Here is an 18,497-nt window from a genome sequence, read left to right as displayed (position 1 = left end):
GCCAAAAATGCGTTTTTTCATCCTCAAAAAAAGATATCGCAACGTACGTGCCTTCCGATATGATGAAGCTACACGATGCGAAATAAGCGACCTTGATATCTTGAATTGTTTCCGGCAAATCTTGCTATGAACACAGCAATTGTCGATGATTTCGTCAGTTTCCCGGTTTTATAAAACCGTTATCATAGGATCTACTAGAAAACGGAGAACGTACACGCCTAGCAAAGGAAAGCAGCTTTCTAACCATACCGGTTTCTTCAAGAACATGCAAACACGAGCGGTGGAATCTTGCTACGGAAACGCCCATTTTCGGGGAAGGAGTTGGACCGCAGCCTTAACGTCGCTCGAGATCCTGCCTCATCTGTCAAGCTGTCCAGCAAGAGTCAGAGTGAAAACTACTCGCTCTGCGGCGCGTTGTAGCTCTTCAATCGAATTTTAAAAAAGAAAGAAGTCTGAGAAAGCAGCCGCAGACGATGTTCACGTGACATATTGCAGGCTCTTGTCGCGTTTACATGGGTGGATTCGATTCGACAACTGAATACGATACGCTAGTGTCGTATTCATGTAAACGCGGCTTGTGCATGTAAACCGACGATGCGCATCAAGGCAAGAAGAGAGGATTATGGGAAGCGGCGTTCAGCTGCGGGACAGTTGCGTCGTCTGCTACTTCTAGTCGGGATGTTATTAGGGAGTTCGCAACTACGCTCCGTTTTGGATATATAGGTTAGTCTACACTAACAGAAGCAGCAGGGCTTGCAGCCGTAGAACAGAATTCATTCGGAAGTACGCTTGAAAATGGGACGTAGATGCTACGTTTTCGACGTTTCAGCGTTCGGTGCGAAGGTAGCGGGACACCGGAAACGGCAGTATTTGCGGAAGTGCGCCTCTAACTTTCCGATATGACACGGCGTGGCGCCACCTTCGGTTTGGGCTCGATGCGCATTCATGTAAACGGTGGCGTATCGTCTTCTCTCTGGTTTCGACTCGATTCGATACGCTTGTGTCGCATACATGTAAACGCGGCTTCGCCAGGAGAGCGTATCGTATTCAATTCGCTAAACAGAGGTGGATCGAGACGGCGGATGCGCATTCAGACTGTGCATGTAAAATAGAGGAGGAAATATGGAGTATCAGTGTTTCGTTTCACTTGGTGTATCAACCACCAAAAATACACGAGTACTAAAACTCATCAGTGAATATAATAATGGGCAAAGCCGTTCGCGATGAAAAAAAAAAAATTGTACATACACTATGATTTACAAGCAGCACTAGTCGACAAGAAAATTACCGACAAGTCCACAACGTGAACGTGCACGATCAAAAGAACACGCCGTGACAGTCATTACAGAATGACCTACACTCCAGCCTCCGCAGGCATAAACTTTGCTGTATGATGCGGTTTCGGTTTCATATAGCGCCACCCCCGGGAACCTTTGGACCCGCTATCACGAACTCTTACCAACTGGCTCGGTAGATGGCGCAGAACTCCGTTTTTCATCGGTGATTTGAAAGCGTCGTGCTTATTAATATTCTTATTGCGCTACATTTTTCAGGATCCGTTAAACACATAACTGTGCGTATCCAGGAGACAGCTTGACCTTCGGCGGACGTTAGAAGAGTCTGAAATGAGGAGCGCCAAAAATGCGTTTTTTCATCCTCAAAAAAAGATATCGCAACGTACGTGCCTTCCGATATGATGAAGCTACACGATGCGAAATAAGCGACCTTGATATCTTGAATTGTTTCCGGCAAATCTTGCTATGAACACAGCAATTGTCGATGATTTCGTCAGTTTCCCGGTTTTATAAAACCGTTATCATAGGATCTACTAGAAAACGGAGAACGTACACGCCTAGCAAAGGAAAGCAGCTTTCTAACCATACCGGTTTCTTCAAGAACATGCAAACACGAGCGGTGGAATCTTGCTACGGAAACGCCCATTTTCGGGGAAGGAGTTGGACCGCAGCCTTAACGTCGCTCGAGATCCTGCCTCATCTGTCAAGCTGTCCAGCAAGAGTCAGAGTGAAAACTACTCGCTCTGCGGCGCGTTGTAGCTCTTCAATCGAATTTTAAAAAAGAAAGAAGTCTGAGAAAGCAGCCGCAGACGATGTTCACGTGACATATTGCAGGCTCTTGTCGCGTTTACATGGGTGGATTCGATTCGACAACTGAATACGATACGCTAGTGTCGTATTCATGTAAACGCGGCTTGTGCATGTAAACCGACGATGCGCATCAAGGCAAGAAGAGAGGATTATGGGAAGCGGCGTTCAGCTGCGGGACAGTTGCGTCGTCTGCTACTTCTAGTCGGGATGTTATTAGGGAGTTCGCAACTACGCTCCGTTTTGGATATATAGGTTAGTCTACACTAACAGAAGCAGCAGGGCTTGCAGCCGTAGAACAGAATTCATTCGGAAGTACGCTTGAAAATGGGACGTAGATGCTACGTTTTCGACGTTTCAGCGTTCGGTGCGAAGGTAGCGGGACACCGGAAACGGCAGTATTTGCGGAAGTGCGCCTCTAACTTTCCGATATGACACGGCGTGGCGCCACCTTCGGTTTGGGCTCGATGCGCATTCATGTAAACGGTGGCGTATCGTCTTCTCTCTGGTTTCGACTCGATTCGATACGCTTGTGTCGCATACATGTAAACGCGGCTTCGCCAGGAGAGCGTATCGTATTCAATTCGCTAAACAGAGGTGGATCGAGACGGCGGATGCGCATTCAGACTGTGCATGTAAACAGACGATGCGCATCAAGGCAAGAAGAGAGGATTGTGGGAAGCGGCGTTCGGCTGCGGGCTAGTTGCGTCGTCTGCTACTCCTAGTCGGGATCACAAAATGATGATATTAGGGAGTTCACAGCCACGCTCCGTTTTGGATATGTAAGTTAGTCTACACTAGCAGAAGGCAGCAGGGCTTACAGCCGTATAACAGAATTCATTCGGAAGTACGCTTGAAAATGGGACGTAGATGCTACGTTTTCGACGTTTCAGCGTTCGGTGCGAAGGTAGCGGGACACCGGAAACGGCAGTATTTGCGGAAGTGCGCCTCTAACTTTCCGATATGACACAGCGTGGCGCCACCTTCGGTCTGGGCTCGATGCGCATTCATGTAAACGGTGGCGTATCGTCTTCTCTCCGGTTTCGACTCGATTCGATACGCTTGTGTCGCATTCATGTAAACACGGCTACAGTCTGAATGCGCACCCACCGCCTCGATCCACCTCTGTTTAGCGAATTGAATACGATACGCTCTCCTAGCGAATTGACGCGTTTACATGGGTGGATTCGATTCGACAACTGGATACGATACGCTAGTGTCGTATTCATGTAAACGCGGCTCGTGCGTTGTTTCTTCGTTTTTTCTTCGCAGCTCACGCGCCGCTTATACACGCTTGAGCTGTGCAATTGCACGTCACTGGCCACCTGAGCGGATCGTCACGACTTTCGCTCGTTCAGCGATGCGCCCTTTTCACGAGGTGAAGAATTTTTCAAACGTGCTCTCGCAAAGGTGAACAGAGCTCTCGCGCTCGCTCTGTAGGGCGCCTGCTCTCATCGTTCTTTCGCAGGAACTCATTTTATTCGTTGGAGAACACTCTGCACCGAAAAACAAAAAGAAGACATTTTGAGGTCACCTCAGTGCTCCTATAAGTCCACCCACCTATTAAATTACACTGAAAGGAGCACGTACTTTGAGATATAAATATTTAAATTTTGATATTAGTCTGTGAAAACCGCTTCTAGGTAGCTCTCAGTTTCATTGAAAACATTCTGTAAATGATAAAAAGACGCCCTGTATACGTATGTCAGAGCATGGACATACAGTACCTTGAACAACCTGGGCGCAAGGGGATCTGCACTGACGTCCACGACATAAATCCTGTCACTGTTTAGGGAAGGCAAGATAAGTTTGTCCCTTGACTTCCCACGAGTGCCATAACAGCTGCTGCACACGTTCCAGTTCATGTGATGGAGCTCATCACCCTTGTTTGGCATCCGCAATCGATGAACAACCTGCAAATGGATCCGTAATTAGAGAGGTTTCATGATGGCCATGGTCGCGAGCCACAATTTCTGTGGATTACTCCAAAAAGTGCATCTGCTTAAATATCACCAGTCAGGCCAAACTGTTCGAACAGATGTCCTTGAGATAAGGGGCCTATGTGTTCACCAACAGTCGGTTTTATAGGTCCATTTTGTTTTGTTTTTCTTCTTTAAACCTGAAATAGACGTTGGCGATAGCAGCAGCTCCTGTGAGCCACATTTTATGTCGACCACGGTCAGCGTGGTGCAGATGGCATAATTGGGTGTGGAATATCTTTAGCGCCAAAATTCAACCTCGCTGCGACACGTTCTCGGGGAACGTGGAAATCACTTACATGCAAGTGAAAGGGTATTTGGAGAGGATTAGAAAGAGGATTTCTCGACAACTTTGGACCGACATGGAACTTTGAGGCCGCAGCTTGAGCGGTACTCTCTCAAACCGATATGCAAAAAGTGGTATACCTCACAAAGTACAGGCCCTTTGGCAGTGACAAGTACAGTGAGGTTTACATCTCTTAGTATATAGTACACATGTACTAGAGCACCTGGAACATAAAGCAAGACATCCAGCGAGCGGGTGTGCAAATTATGTGTGGGTTATTATGATTTGCTGAATACATTTTATTTTCCGTTCTTGAATACGTGTAGCAATGTAATTTCATAATTGACATTATGACGTTCTCTCTCTTTTCTTTTAGATGCATATCAACTCTACCTGAACGAGAAGCCTTCAGACATCCCAAGGGCCAAAAGGCTAAGTTCCTTTGTGCCCCACATGAGGAGTTTTCTGAATGATTGAAATAAAGAGTGAGTCTAAATGACTGAAATAAAGAGTGAACATATGTCATAGATTGTCACTTGGTGTAGATTATTTACTGCAAATCTTATCAAAACATTTGTACTGTGTATTATAAGAAACAACATGAAATATTAGAACTAGAAATATTATGACAACATTTATAAGAAATCCTATCAGAAACAAGCTGCAAGAATGTCTATAAGAAACCTTAAGAGAAGTTTTCGGTCATTCAGTCTTCGGTCCGGACAGAGGAGAACCTGTGAGAAATTCTATGAGAAACCTTGTGAGAATCTGGGCAATAATCCCATAGAATTTCTCTTAGGATTCTGTAAGATGTTTCTTGTGAGATTTCTTGTATGATTTTTCAATAGGGATACGCCTCCCGCTTTCAACAAATCAGGGCAGATAACGATATCATTCGAGATTATGGTTGACTAGGGGCATGCTATGCGGTGAACTTCATTTTGAAGAGACTCGAGTCACAGACTCGAGAAGCGCTCTATGGAACGTGATGAACCCCATGTGTGACAACATCTTAGCGCGAAGCATCAGAAGATCGTGCGCTCAGAATAAACAGGCTGGAGGCGATATCGTCTTCCAATGGATCCCGTCCCACGTCGGTGTTGGCGGCAACGAAAGGGCCGACCAGCTGGCGTCCTCGGCACACCTGGGCTGCAGCAATATTTTGCCAACTCCGGACGACACAGACAGGCAGATGTCTGTTCAGCACCTTGTTGAACTGCGCCACCCTGGAATACGGGACATCATGCACCATAATCGCCCCCTCTTCCCATGAGAAATCTTCTTCGAAACATCCAGACCATGCTCCATAGGCTCCGCACTGGGTGTTCGTTCACCAACTCTCAGCTGTTCAAGATCGGCTCTAGGGGTGACGCCAGCTGTGGCCACTGTCAACAACCCGGAACAATCGAACACATCCTGCGAGACTGCCGAGCATACCATTCAGCGCGCGAAGCCCATCTCCCTCGCTCCACCTCGGGCACGCTAGCGGACATCGTCTACCCCGCTGGTTCTTCAGCCGAACGTTCCGCCAAAGCAAGAAACCTCATTCCCATCATGCTGAAGACAGGCCTTGCTCATCGACCCATCTAATACTGTACTCTCCCCGATGAACACGTGCACCTCACCGCATCCCCATCATTCAACCTCCTCTATCCTCCATCCGTCCGTCCTTCCTTTGTGTTTTGTTTTGCTTTGCGTTCTTTTTCTTTTTTCTGGCTATAGTCGTGACGACGCCCACTTCTGTGTGGCCAACAACGGCGAGCCTATCCTGCCATTACCCCCCCCCCCCTCGCTCATTTTTAAGAGTGTGCCAGTGAACATAGCGTACGATACCCCGGAAACACTCTTTGAACCACCAGTGTACAACTCTACATTGCTGCCAAAGCTATCCTTTAGCACCTCAAATTCCTTGGAGTACGGTGTTAGCATTTTCGCGTTTGTTGTATCTGAAGAGGGACTTGCTACACTTTGGAGGGGGCTGCCATGGAGGATTTTTTTTTTTTACTTGACTCAAGGATCATAGAGTTGTACTCTGGAAAGGCATAGCGATCGACTGCTTGTGACATTCTAATGCTAAAAGAAGGCACAGCTGAAGGCCTGTTCAAGAAGTGCTGTCTGATTGTGTACCTTTCACACATTCATATGCTGGGTTCTGGGGGTGACCCCTGATTCTTAGTGCATATGAAGTACCGCGGTAAAACCTCTCTCTAAGGACCACTGATTTAATTCTATGTACAAACTTTGTATTGGAGACAAGCTCCGAAAACTAAACGCAGCCCTCGGTGGTGTACTGGATCGTGGGTTTTGAGTGTAGATAGCCGTGCCGAACCGTACACAACACATCCATAATCCAGCTTTGAAAGTATGGTGGAGAGGTAGATGCCCTTGAGCATGTCACGATCTGCTCCCCAGGACCGGTGAGAAAGTACCTTTAGAAGACTTAGAGATTTAATAGTATTTACCTTGAGGTGTTTGAGATTCGGAAGGAAAGTCAGTTTCCGGTCAAATATAAGCCCAAGAAATTTATGTTCGGCCTTTACATTAACGTTGTGGATGCCCATTTTGGATGTAGGTTCGGGAAACACTCCCCGTGCCCTTGAAAAAGAGACGCAGACGTCTTCTCCTGGGAAAACTAAAACAATTTTCCTGTGACCGTTTCACCATTTGTTGATTGCGAGTTCGAGCTGACGACTGTGGTGGTGTGGTAAAATGACAATGAGTCACCTAACAGTGAGGACCAAAGTCCTATGGTGTCAAAAAAGGACAGAAGTGCTTTGATGGCGGAGCTTTGGTGGGCTGTATATGGCCATGGAACAAGAAATATTGACAATGTGAAGGGGTGAGAGTCCAGCCGACTAACAGATCCTGAAAGGGTGGTTCGGGAAGGTCGGTGGTGCGGGCGATTAAGAAGTATATGTTAGTGCGGACCTAGTGTGTGAAGACCAGCGACACACCATTCAGTAGCCATGCATAGACGATACAGGAAAATGCAGGTTTCACTCCAGGAAAGGAGGTCAACTTGTTTTTTAAAGGTCAGCTCCGGGGATACCTTGAACTCTTGAAACTGTAACAATATTCTGAAAGCAAATATCGAACTGTGTCTGAAACCACCCTTCATTTCCACAAAACACAGTTTATCTCGGCAAATGTACGGAACACAGCCGAAATGTGGTTGTACTACCTGCAGTTATAACGGTGGCCACAAGCGAGAAGTGCAATGAAGAAACCGCTACGAATTTGAGGCTTCCATTTAGTGCGTCTTGAGCGACCGTTTGGTTCATTTACACTTTCGTGCAGCCAAGCAATAATGAATTATTGCATCGTACTTGTGCAATGGCTTATGTCACACACACACACACACACACGCCAAACACGGAACGCCGCACGGAACGAGGGCTGACCACTATATTTCCACAACTGCAACACTGTACCACGAGATCACACTGTTCATCTCCCACTTTCTTTGTTCATTGCAGCTTCCTTTCGCAATAATTCAGTTCCCATTGCAGAGGGTAAACACGTACTGCCAGCCATGCTGGCCGCGATCGCGACTCCGTCCGTTTCTGGCTGCGGCTGCGCCATCCAATAGGCGTGCGCTGATTCTCCTATGCGTATACTAGCCTACATTAGGGAATTTCGCCCCCCGGAAACTCCCGTGCGCGACACACCCTCCTTGGCTTTCACGATAGACACGTGATGAGCGCCGCCACGCGCGTCACTATGTGACGGGAGTGGTAGGGACGCTCCTCATTGGATTTGGAATCACATGGTCGAGGTGAGCAACACCGCGCAGGCCGGTGCGACTGCTACCGCTTCAGAGAGACGATAGGCGTTCTCCAGCTACGTGATGTCCGAAACAGAGGATTTGAAGGCTATCAACGACACGACCTTGAGTTTTGGGGACCGCTGACACCACGGGAACAACGAGTGGTGCAGCACGAATCTAACTGTGTGATGTACAGTGAATCCACAGTGCTTCCCGACCGCGTGCAGCCTGGCTGACCCTTTTACCGCACACTTGGTTCAATGGCTAGCAGGTGGCCACACAATAGCGCCTCGTTGCTTGCTTTCTGCTACTGTGACTTACAGCAGCAAGAGCGTCCTGTGCCTTTTCCTGGTATGGTACTGGTACTGTGTACTGTGCTGTCGCACCAGAAAAGTCTTCAGCGACGCCAGCGCGACGTGGCAATTGGCGGGGTCGTGCGTGGACGTGTGTGTACGTGCGGTTGTTTGCATCGCCATGCCGACCAAGGGGGAATATCTGCTGCTGTTCCGTCGTTGCCGTACGACAAAAACGCTCGGCGGTGATTCATAAACGAATATTATCCTCGTGATCGCAATCTTGTTTTGTCGGGCTCCCTATATGCTTTGTTTTTCAGAAAACGTGATATAAATCAAGTAATGAATAGCAGTCAACAAGAAACAGTTCACAATGTTCGTAGCAGACGGTTTTTTTTTCTACCAATGTATGAGGGGTCTCTCTACCACAAACGTCACACTAGGGTTGGTGTGGTCTAGGGTTGGTGTGGTCTGGGGTTGGAACGCTCCGACCCGTCGCTGCGCCAGCGATTTTGCAAATTAATTGCACAGCGGTCAGACAAGTTCGGACACAAAATTTTGTAGGAATGCTTTTGACATACTGCTTTACAAGATGACAACATTTTTTGGCCATGTTGGATACCACTTTAATGCCCCTTCAAAGTGATATGCTTGCACGAACATTCAATGTGGCTTATTGAATAATGTAACTTGGAGCATGAAGCAAGTCCTTCAAATGTCATAATTCAATTGAAGTATGCGACTGGGCGTTATATGTGCTACCTACTACAACGTATACGTACCTTGCCATAGTCATCAGACTCGGGATCCACACAGATGGTAGCCAAATAGTCCGGCAGGTCCTTAGAAGGAACGATGCAAGGGATGTAAAGGATCTTCTCGTGAGGGCCTCTCATCGCTGCCAGAGGTGTCGGATGACCAACACTTGGGCATTGGTGGTGACACTCTGAAAATAATACAATTAGCAAAATAAGTCTTTCGCCCCGCTCGTGTTTATACAAAAGCCTCGTCACTTTGTATGTGCGTATATCCCTTCACGAATAACTTTGTAGCGAGCCGCGTCCGATCGGCGCACAGAAAATCTGCATCCGCAATGGCGTTCATTTTCGCATCCGACCTGCAAGGCTTCATCGACGCGATCCGCATCGACCCAAAAGCAAACGAGAGAATGTACGAATTATGTGCTAGGATGCGCTAGGATGTGCTTGGACGATGCGTAGGCGCATATTGCAAATATGCTCTCTTATATTCCACCATCTTCCAAGAGGAATTGGTTTCCCCGCATACGTTCTGCAGCTCAGTCTACTGCTTTGCCTGATTCATGTTTTAGACTCTTTTTAGAAATGATAAAATGTCAAGATTAGCGAGCACACTCAGGATGCCCTCCACAAGTAATACATGTTCAGGAAACGAAATGTAAGTTGCTATGTTCTGCTATATGGAACTTTCGTCGAAATATTCAGTTGGGCTCTCAATCCACTTACTCGGGAAACTGAAATGCAGCAAGGACTAAATGCGCGATAACTCGAAACCCAGCTGTGTACAAAAATAACGAAACACCGGTTGCCTTCACGAACATCACAATTAAGAGTAGTTCATATCCTGAACTATGTTACTTTGAGTTCTTCAAACACTGAAACTAAATGTTTTACAGCTTTCGTTCAGCAGATTCTCCGAGTACAGAAAAAAAAAACACAAAAAGAAGCTTTTTCGTAACCGTGGGATTCGAACAATGAGGCTGTAGTCCTCCATCTATCTAGCCCTTTGTTCCACCTACATGCAAATATTGCAGCACTTTGCGTGACCAAGGAAAGCAATAGAAGAAGGAGGAAATGTTGTGGCTGAGCCGTTCGCTTTAATTAGCGGTGATTTATTCATTCCAACGTAACGAAATTGCGAGGTCAACCGTCACAACACGATGCGGTCGGCAGCTAGGAAAGAAGAAAGGAAGTCGTTACGAAACACGGAGAAATATTGCTGTAAGCAACTCTCCGTTCAAAGGTATATTTTTCTGGTGTCAATAGGGAGTTTTAGGAAGACGTACAAGTTTCACGATAACGTTTTAGAAAACAAGATAAGTCAATCGCCTTTCTTTCGGACTGGCTGTCGTCGCGTCTCCGATATCTGATTAACTGGCACTTATATACGGAGTCGGCATGGGATGGAGCTTACGATTCTCTAGAACTTCAAATTCAGCAGCTTTAGAAAGTCGTAAGCGTCCTCAGATTCCTACACCGTATCACTGTCAGTCAATGAGATATCAGCAACGTGACGCCAGCAAGTGACGTGAGAGAAGACCGACGTTACATTCTTCGACGTCTAATCAGACCCCTGGCTTCCCGCCAATGGACAACTGACATTCTCCCCTATCTATGCTGAGCACAGTTGATCCAACATTCGCTTTCCGGATGCCACGAAATGCATGTGCCACGATGCTGCATTAATTCATCGGATGTAAATTGAATGTGGCTTTTACGGCTCAGTGGCGTTACCGTTTCAGACAACTTGACTCTCCCAGTTGACTAACGTGCGCGTTCACTTCAGGCTTTTTAGATGGTGGGACGGCTTTCATCGAGATTGTCTCTCACACTGAGCGCTCGCTTTTATCCCAAGTCCCGTCATTAAAGGGTTAATTGGTGAATTTTAGGTAATCAGTCGTCTAGAAATTACATACTATCAGCGGGAGAACGTCTTCTACTGGATTAACGGTATTCCTGCCCGTTCTCGTAGCTTTTTGATAAAAAAGACTAACGAGTAATAAAAAAAAACGCCCGTATATCCATGAAACCCAGCATGTTCAATGCGAACATCACAGAGTCGGTCGGTGGGATGCCCAACATAATTCGCACGGCTTTCTTTTGCAATAATAACAATCGTTCTAGATTTTACTTGCATGTAATATCATATGCTTCAACACTATAAGAAAGGTGGCTAAGGACACGTGCACAGTACACAGAAAATGAGACATTCAGCAGAACAATATGTTTTAGTCGGGATAACACAAAACGTTGCCGAGAAATTTTCTGTCTTAGACAAGTGATATGAGATACCCATGTTAAACACTAGTTCAGACACGCACCTAAAAATTTCACATGATCTAGTCAATTCAATTTACAGTCAACAAGGCTGATTTCAAAATTATCTCGATCAACTTTCTGGAGGGGATGGAAGATCATAAAACATGCTTTGTGTGTGTTAGGTCTTACTTTATCTGCCATAATCCAATCAGAAATGTTTTAAGAGCTATAGATTAACCTTTAGTGTGAAGTCTTCTCTTGATGAACCAAAAGATATCTGTCTGTTGTATATATGTTGTTTCATCATCCAATGAATCCAGTTTAATAGCTTCGGCTAATGCCTTACTTGAGAAAGTAACAAGTTGTGCGAAACAAAATTGTTTACACATTAATGTCTCTAAAACAAAAGCGGTGATATGTAGACCCAAACCTAAACGTGTAACCACGGATCTACCACTGTGGTATGGAGACATGAAAATTCAATATGTAAATGATGTGAAAACTCTCTGCGTAGTGTTTTCGTACAACTTGTCGTGCCATGGGCATGCACAATATACTCGTGGCAGACTTTGCAAAATATCTTGTATGATAAACAAGTGCGGGTACTTTCTTTCAATATGTGTTAAACTCTTACTGTATAAGATTATTTTACTCCTTACTTTCCTATTGCATACTAATCAGGGGTACAACTCCACTCTAAGCCGAAAACGGGAGTCGCGAGGCGTCAAATGCGCGCTTTACTCCTTTTCGGCGTTTCTCCAGCAATGTATCCAATGCGCCTCCTACCTTCCTTCTCGCACTCCTTCGAGCGGAATCTGTTGGCGCTGTTGAAGCGCAGAAATGTGATGAGATCCCATGGATTTCCCTACACCTCCCTCCAGAGGGGGGTGCACCCTCCCTGCATTTTTGCAACACCCCCCCCCCCCTGAAATTTCTCAGGTGACCCCACCCGGCTCGGCCACCAACACGTTCTGGTAGTGGGTCCGGCGCAGCGAATTACATCCTGTACTGTCAAACTTTGGCAGTAGGACCACAGTCATGCAGATGATCGTACCATGCATTTGTCCAAAATCATTTGAAAGTGAGTAGTATAAGGGCTGGCCGTGTGAGACCGGGGGTGAGTACGTTCTATGGACCTCAGGGCCCTGCCCTGAGCCCTGTGCGTATTTTTCCCCGTGCGGCGCTTGTGCGTAGGGTTCTCAGAGCGCTTATCAGCTGGGAGAGGGCTGCGTGCGCGCTTACCCTCTCACATTTTTCAGCCTGGGCTGAATTCTTTCAACATTTTTTAGCCTTGGCCGACTTTTTTTGCGTATTTTTTCCTGCGACCGGCGGGCGGCCGCTCGGATGGAGGCTGTTACCAGTGGGCGGAGCGTGGCCGGAGGGCTGCGTGCGCGTTTACCCGCTCACATTTTTCAGCCTGGGCCGACTTCTTTCATCATTTTTCATACTGTCGACTTCACTCACAAATTTTTCCAGCTACAACAGGTGTGCAGTAGGCGGTTTACATGCAAAGGATAGCCATACACAAAAGTACAAGTGAAAATATATTTATTAAAGTCATTAGTGTCAGGAATTATGTTATGACTGTGTGAAGGAGAAAAACTTAGCCAAAAATCTGATGCAATAGCATTGAAGGGGTATCACATGTTTTTATTAGCGATAATCACGCAAGTTTTTAATTAAGCAGAAGGAGTACCACATTTTCATCAAAGAAGATATTTTTAATCACTATGATTACAATCAAAATTAAAAGTTTTATTATAAAAAGTAACATTATTACACATGAGCACCATAGTAGAGTTTTAGTTAAAGTTCTAATAGATGTATGTAACTTCAAGAACAATAGCTGGGCGGACTTCTCTAGCGCTTTTTATTATTTTTTCCAGCGTGCGGTGGCTGGCGCACAGATGAGGGGCTGTCCGTGTGCTTACCAGCGGGCTGAAGAGCTGAGCATACACTTATGGTTGTGCACCCTGGGCAGACTTCGCTCGCATTTTTTATGCAGCGCGTGGGCACTTTACATGCAAGTAGGGGCATGTGCACTGACAACACCGGGCCGACTTCTTTGGTGATTTTTCACACTGGCCCGACTTTGTGCGCAATTTTTTTAAGGTGATGCGTGAGTGGTTTACATGCAAGCAGGTGGGTGAGGGGGTGTCCGAGTGCCTACCAGCGAGCCAGAGAGCAGCGTGCGCCCTTATCGTTCTGTATTTTTCCACCTGGGCAGACTTCGTTCGCAATTCTTTTTTCAGGCGGCGTGTGAGTGGTTTACATGTAAGTAGGGACATGCACACTCTCATCCCATCCAGGCGACGATACCGTCACGCCTGGGCCGACTTCCACCGTCATTTTGCAGTCTGGGCCGACTCGAATCGCAAATTTTTTCCCGCTACAACAGGTGTGCAGTAGGCGGTTTACATGCAAAGGAGAGTAAAGCCAAATAGTGGCAGGAATTATGTTGTAACTCTGCATGAAGGCGAAAAACCCAGCCAAAAAAAGAAAGCAGAAGGAATGCAATACACATAATAAAAAATATGGGAAGCTAAGTTGAATATTCCAACACGACACAATTAATCAATTTCTTATGATGTGAATAGCACACACGCAAGGAAATAACGAGAAATACGATCAACAGCTAATAGAGAACCAAAACCCATCACGTAAAGAAGAGGTACACAAAGGTTAAATAATTGAAAAAGAATCTATCAAAATGAGAAACATGACGAACAACAACAAATTTATTTTTGACCTTGGAGAGTTGGTAGTTTCATCGCCACAGGCGATACTCTACCCCATTGTTGGTTGGAATGGGGGGAATAAAATAACGAGCCCCTTCACAATAACGATCGAACTGAACAATCGTTCACTTCGAATTCGAAAACATGACGAATTTAATACAGCACAGAGCTAACACTGAATAGCAGACAAACAATTTGAACTGTGCATCATCCACACGTAGACAATAGACAGGAAAATTATATCAAAACAAGATCAACAGCTCATAGAGAGCCAAAACAATGCACAATCCAACACGTAAACAAGAGGTACACAAAGGGTAAATAGCTGAAGAACAATCTATCAAAACGAGAAATATGCACGCACTTAACACTGAATAGCAGAGAAACACTCTAAACGGCACATCTACCAACGTGTAAACAACAGACACATGCAGGAAAATAATTGAAAAAGAATCTATCAAAACGAGAAACATGCACGGAGCTAGCCCTGAATAGCAGAGAAACACTTTGAACGGCACACCATCCACACGTAAAGAATAGGTACATGCAATGAAATAATGAGAAATACAATCAACAGCTAATAGAGAACCAAACAAATGCACCAAAGCAAACAAGAGGTACACAAAAGAAAATAATTGAAAAGCAATCTATCAAAACGATAAACATGCACGGATGAACGGCAGAGAAACGCTTTGAACGATGCATCCATGCCAACATGTAAACAACACACAGGAAAATAATAACGAAACAAACTATCAAACATCACAAATTTAATAAATTGAGATGGAAATAATATATCTTTTGAGCTATCATAAAATCATCCTTGCGACCTAACAATATACAATTTTCGTCCTACTCGGGCACTATAAACATTACCTTGACGGAGATATCCAACACACTCAGTACAGAAAAGCTTTACACAGTACAACCAGTCTCGAGCACGGCGGGGTCACTCTCTCCCTCTATACAGCCCAAAGCGAAGAATCCGAACATCTGTTGTCAATCTACGGGTTAGGGAAACCCTCTCTCTTTTTCACATTCTTTCCTCCAAAAGGAAATATTCTTAGGACCGGTGTTCAGAGACAAAATTTTTTATTGATTGCAAATAGACATTGGAATTATTCGATTCTCAAGAACACAATAAGAATTCTATCAACAAACAATAGCACGCAAAATGAAAAAATCTCAAAAAAATGCAAACAATACTCAACCAAAACGAGAAACAATGCATTTTAATGTATTTAAGATCTGACACAACTATTATGTATACATTATTCTCAACTCACAAAATATCAGTGGAGTGAATATCTGAAACAAAAAAGAGAAAGTCAAATTCATTCATTGATAGAAACAATACTCATTTGAAAACGAGTATCAAATTTAATTACATCGTTTTATGATAACTTTGCAATAGTAATTTCTACATGCAGAAGCCACAAACAACTCATCTGAAATGCAAATTACTGTAAAAGTTTGCTACAGTGAAAATCAATGTACACAACTTAAAAATACTTTCCCAACTAGTAGAATATTTTTATTAATATCAATCGAGCGATCATTTGAAGCAAACTCAAAGCAGTAATTAATTTAGGGAAACACTTTCTGACCAAGCAGGGCAATACATCACATGGAACACATCTTTTTCATTCAGAGCCCACTAACAAAACAAAAAAAGAATGAATGAGAGAGGGAAGCTGAGCTCCCATCACTTTAGCCAAGGTTACGCCCCGCAGGGAGAAGGGGGATTCCTCAATGGTCGTGGTCAAAGTCATAAACTAACTCCAACAACTCAAGACGGGAATCGAGGGTTCTAGCGCGTTTAAAGCTCGCGTTTTTCTCGCTCATCACATCTTTTTTGTGAATTGACTTTCATAATTCTCATGACAGGTGGATATTAATAACATTCTGAACACGATAACATAAGAAATTTTTAGTAAATAAAATTAGCACCGATATGGTTTAATTAAGTGTCGAGGCACACTACAAAACAGAAGAGACAATTGCTATACATTGAAGAGATGGACGGATTTTGTACTCGTTACCATAGGTCATGGGAGGATCTGATAAAAAGCTGCTTCGAAAAGGAGGAGCCTCGAAACGATTCAATTATCGCTGCATTTCAATACCTACTAGACATGGTCGTATTCAAAGATATGGTGCAAATTATGGAATTCAAGATGCCAGAAGTTGTATGCCGAATCTACAATAGTTATAAAAATATTTGCATGTCAATATCGGAAGGACCACTGGGATCGATGGTCGAGTTTTTGAGGTTTGCTAACGAAGAATTAAAGTACACTGGACCAAACGTAATTGTAATCATTGCAATGGGCATTGCATTAATCAAGAAAGCAATCAGATCAAATTATCATATACAAGCAGTCTCTATCGCACGATTCATTATGGATTTGTTGAAATTACACCTAACGGTTGAAATGGAAAGTACATAAAAAATCTTATCACGTGATATATACCACCCTAGAGCCTCTACATATTTATTTTATTCTACCAGTCAATGATGTCGAACTAACAGAAGTTCAATATTGTCGTGCAAGATCTGATGTATTATCAATTATTGAAACTCAACAAACATATCATTTGCGGTGGACCACCGGACGATTTTCATCTAATACTCTCTTGTACGCCATTCAAGAATCGTCATACAAAGAAAGAAAACATCAATAAGAGACTGTGCAAGTTCATCGCAACAAAGTGCAAGTTGTTGAAGCAATACAAGCACGGCGACAACATATCACCTGCGTTAATCAACGCTGGATTCAAGCACCCAATAATCAGAATAAACTACATCATGTCTTCGGAATTCATCAATCAAGACAACAAATGGAAACTTCAGTATTTGGAATGGAACTGTAATTTATCGAAATACACAATTGTATAATTGAAATAATAATTGTATTATTTGTCATCACTGTAATGTATTCCACACATCGCAACGAAAACAGCTTATGATTAGATTGAAGATTACTAAGGAGATGTTTATTCCACACTATGTACAAGGATCTTCGCATGGAATCAGCGCTGGCAATCAAAGATTTTACACGACCACACACTATACAACACCGACACCCGAAGGAAAGAATTGTAGAAGAATCGCTAATTGAAATTTAGAGGTATGTTACATCAATCTTTGTTTACAAAGATCACTAATATTTTGCAAGAGCTTATTTTATAAATTAAATTGCACAGTGTATATGAGACAATTGGACAGTTGACAATACTATATTGAAAGATTTTGGAAGAATCGAATCACACAACCGTCATCAGAAATATTTAACCAATGAAGATGAGCACTATGCATAAGATATGTAATTATAATAAGTAAATATTCCTTTTGCAAACTTAACCAAAGCAGCACACATAAACGTAGCTCCAATTCACAGAATGTACCCGAGGTTTTTCATTAGCCATACTGAAAAAACTATGAGTCTATTCATTATGTCACGGCATATGAGGCACTACAAATGGGAAGGGCATACTTTAATTTTAGAAGATTTTAGCTTATAATGAAACAAAACGCAGACTCCAACACCAAAGGTTCTTGTTTAAATTTTCAAAGTCAAAACTGTACACTCTTTCTTACAATTTTTTAATATATAGATTCAAAAGCTGTCTATATAGTCACATATTGTATACAAAATATTTGTTTGTACATTAATTGGTAAAATTTATCAGATCACATTCTGGAGCAGTGGTGACCATCACACATCAGTAAGTGTTTAATTAAAATTTGAACTGCTGCCGCAATTTACGAACTGAGCTGTAGAAAGTGTAATTTCACAGCTTTAGTTGGCTCACTTTGATACGCGAAGGTTTTAAGAACTCTTTCACGATGACAAAGAATGTAATCGTATGTATTGATATTTTCTATATACTCTATAACGTAATGTGAATTCTCCATGACGTGGATAGTAAAAGTTACGAATATTTTTCGAACGAAGTTTACTTAAAACTCGAAGAAATGATCATCCGCGTCGTCGAACCCGTTTCCGGAAGAAAGCAACACGCTCGCGTGGGGTGCCGCGCTAACGCGTCGGGCACCGAATCGCGTTCGGTTTAGGAAGGGTGTCCGGGAAACGCTGCCCGGCGTGTTGCCGAAACGCATTCGACGACGCTGGTGATCATTTCTTCGAGTTTTTTCGAGACCATTTCCCTCTCTCATTCGTTCTTTTTGTTTGTTTTTTGGGTTGGTGGGCTCTGAATGAAAAACATGTGTTTCTGTGATGTGTCGCCCCGCTTGGTCAGAAAGTGTTTCCCTAATTTAATTACTGCTTTGAGTTTGCTTCAGATGATCGCTC

General features: G+C 44.0%; 1 protein-coding gene across 3 annotated transcripts in view; it reads right to left on the bottom strand.

Moving 5' to 3' along the window:
- The window catches only part of LOC135373261 (methanethiol oxidase-like), a 326,674-nt gene that overhangs the window by 260,426 nt on the left and 47,751 nt on the right, over nucleotides 1-18,497 (bottom strand). For all 3 annotated transcript variants that reach the window (XM_064606490.1, XM_064606489.1, XM_064606491.1), the window contains exons 2-3: nucleotides 9,209-9,372; nucleotides 3,830-4,015 (exon numbers count right to left, since the gene is read on the bottom strand). In XM_064606490.1, the coding sequence (XP_064462560.1) occupies nucleotides 3,830-4,015; nucleotides 9,209-9,372 (350 nt within the window). The remainder of the gene's footprint in view (nucleotides 1-3,829; nucleotides 4,016-9,208; nucleotides 9,373-18,497) is intronic.

Source organism: Ornithodoros turicata, unplaced genomic scaffold, assembly GCF_037126465.1.
Source record: "Ornithodoros turicata isolate Travis unplaced genomic scaffold, ASM3712646v1 Chromosome23, whole genome shotgun sequence".
In the NCBI taxonomy this organism is placed as follows: Eukaryota; Metazoa; Arthropoda; class Arachnida; order Ixodida; family Argasidae; genus Ornithodoros; species Ornithodoros turicata.
This window is presented reverse-complemented; position numbering and strand designations above follow the sequence as displayed.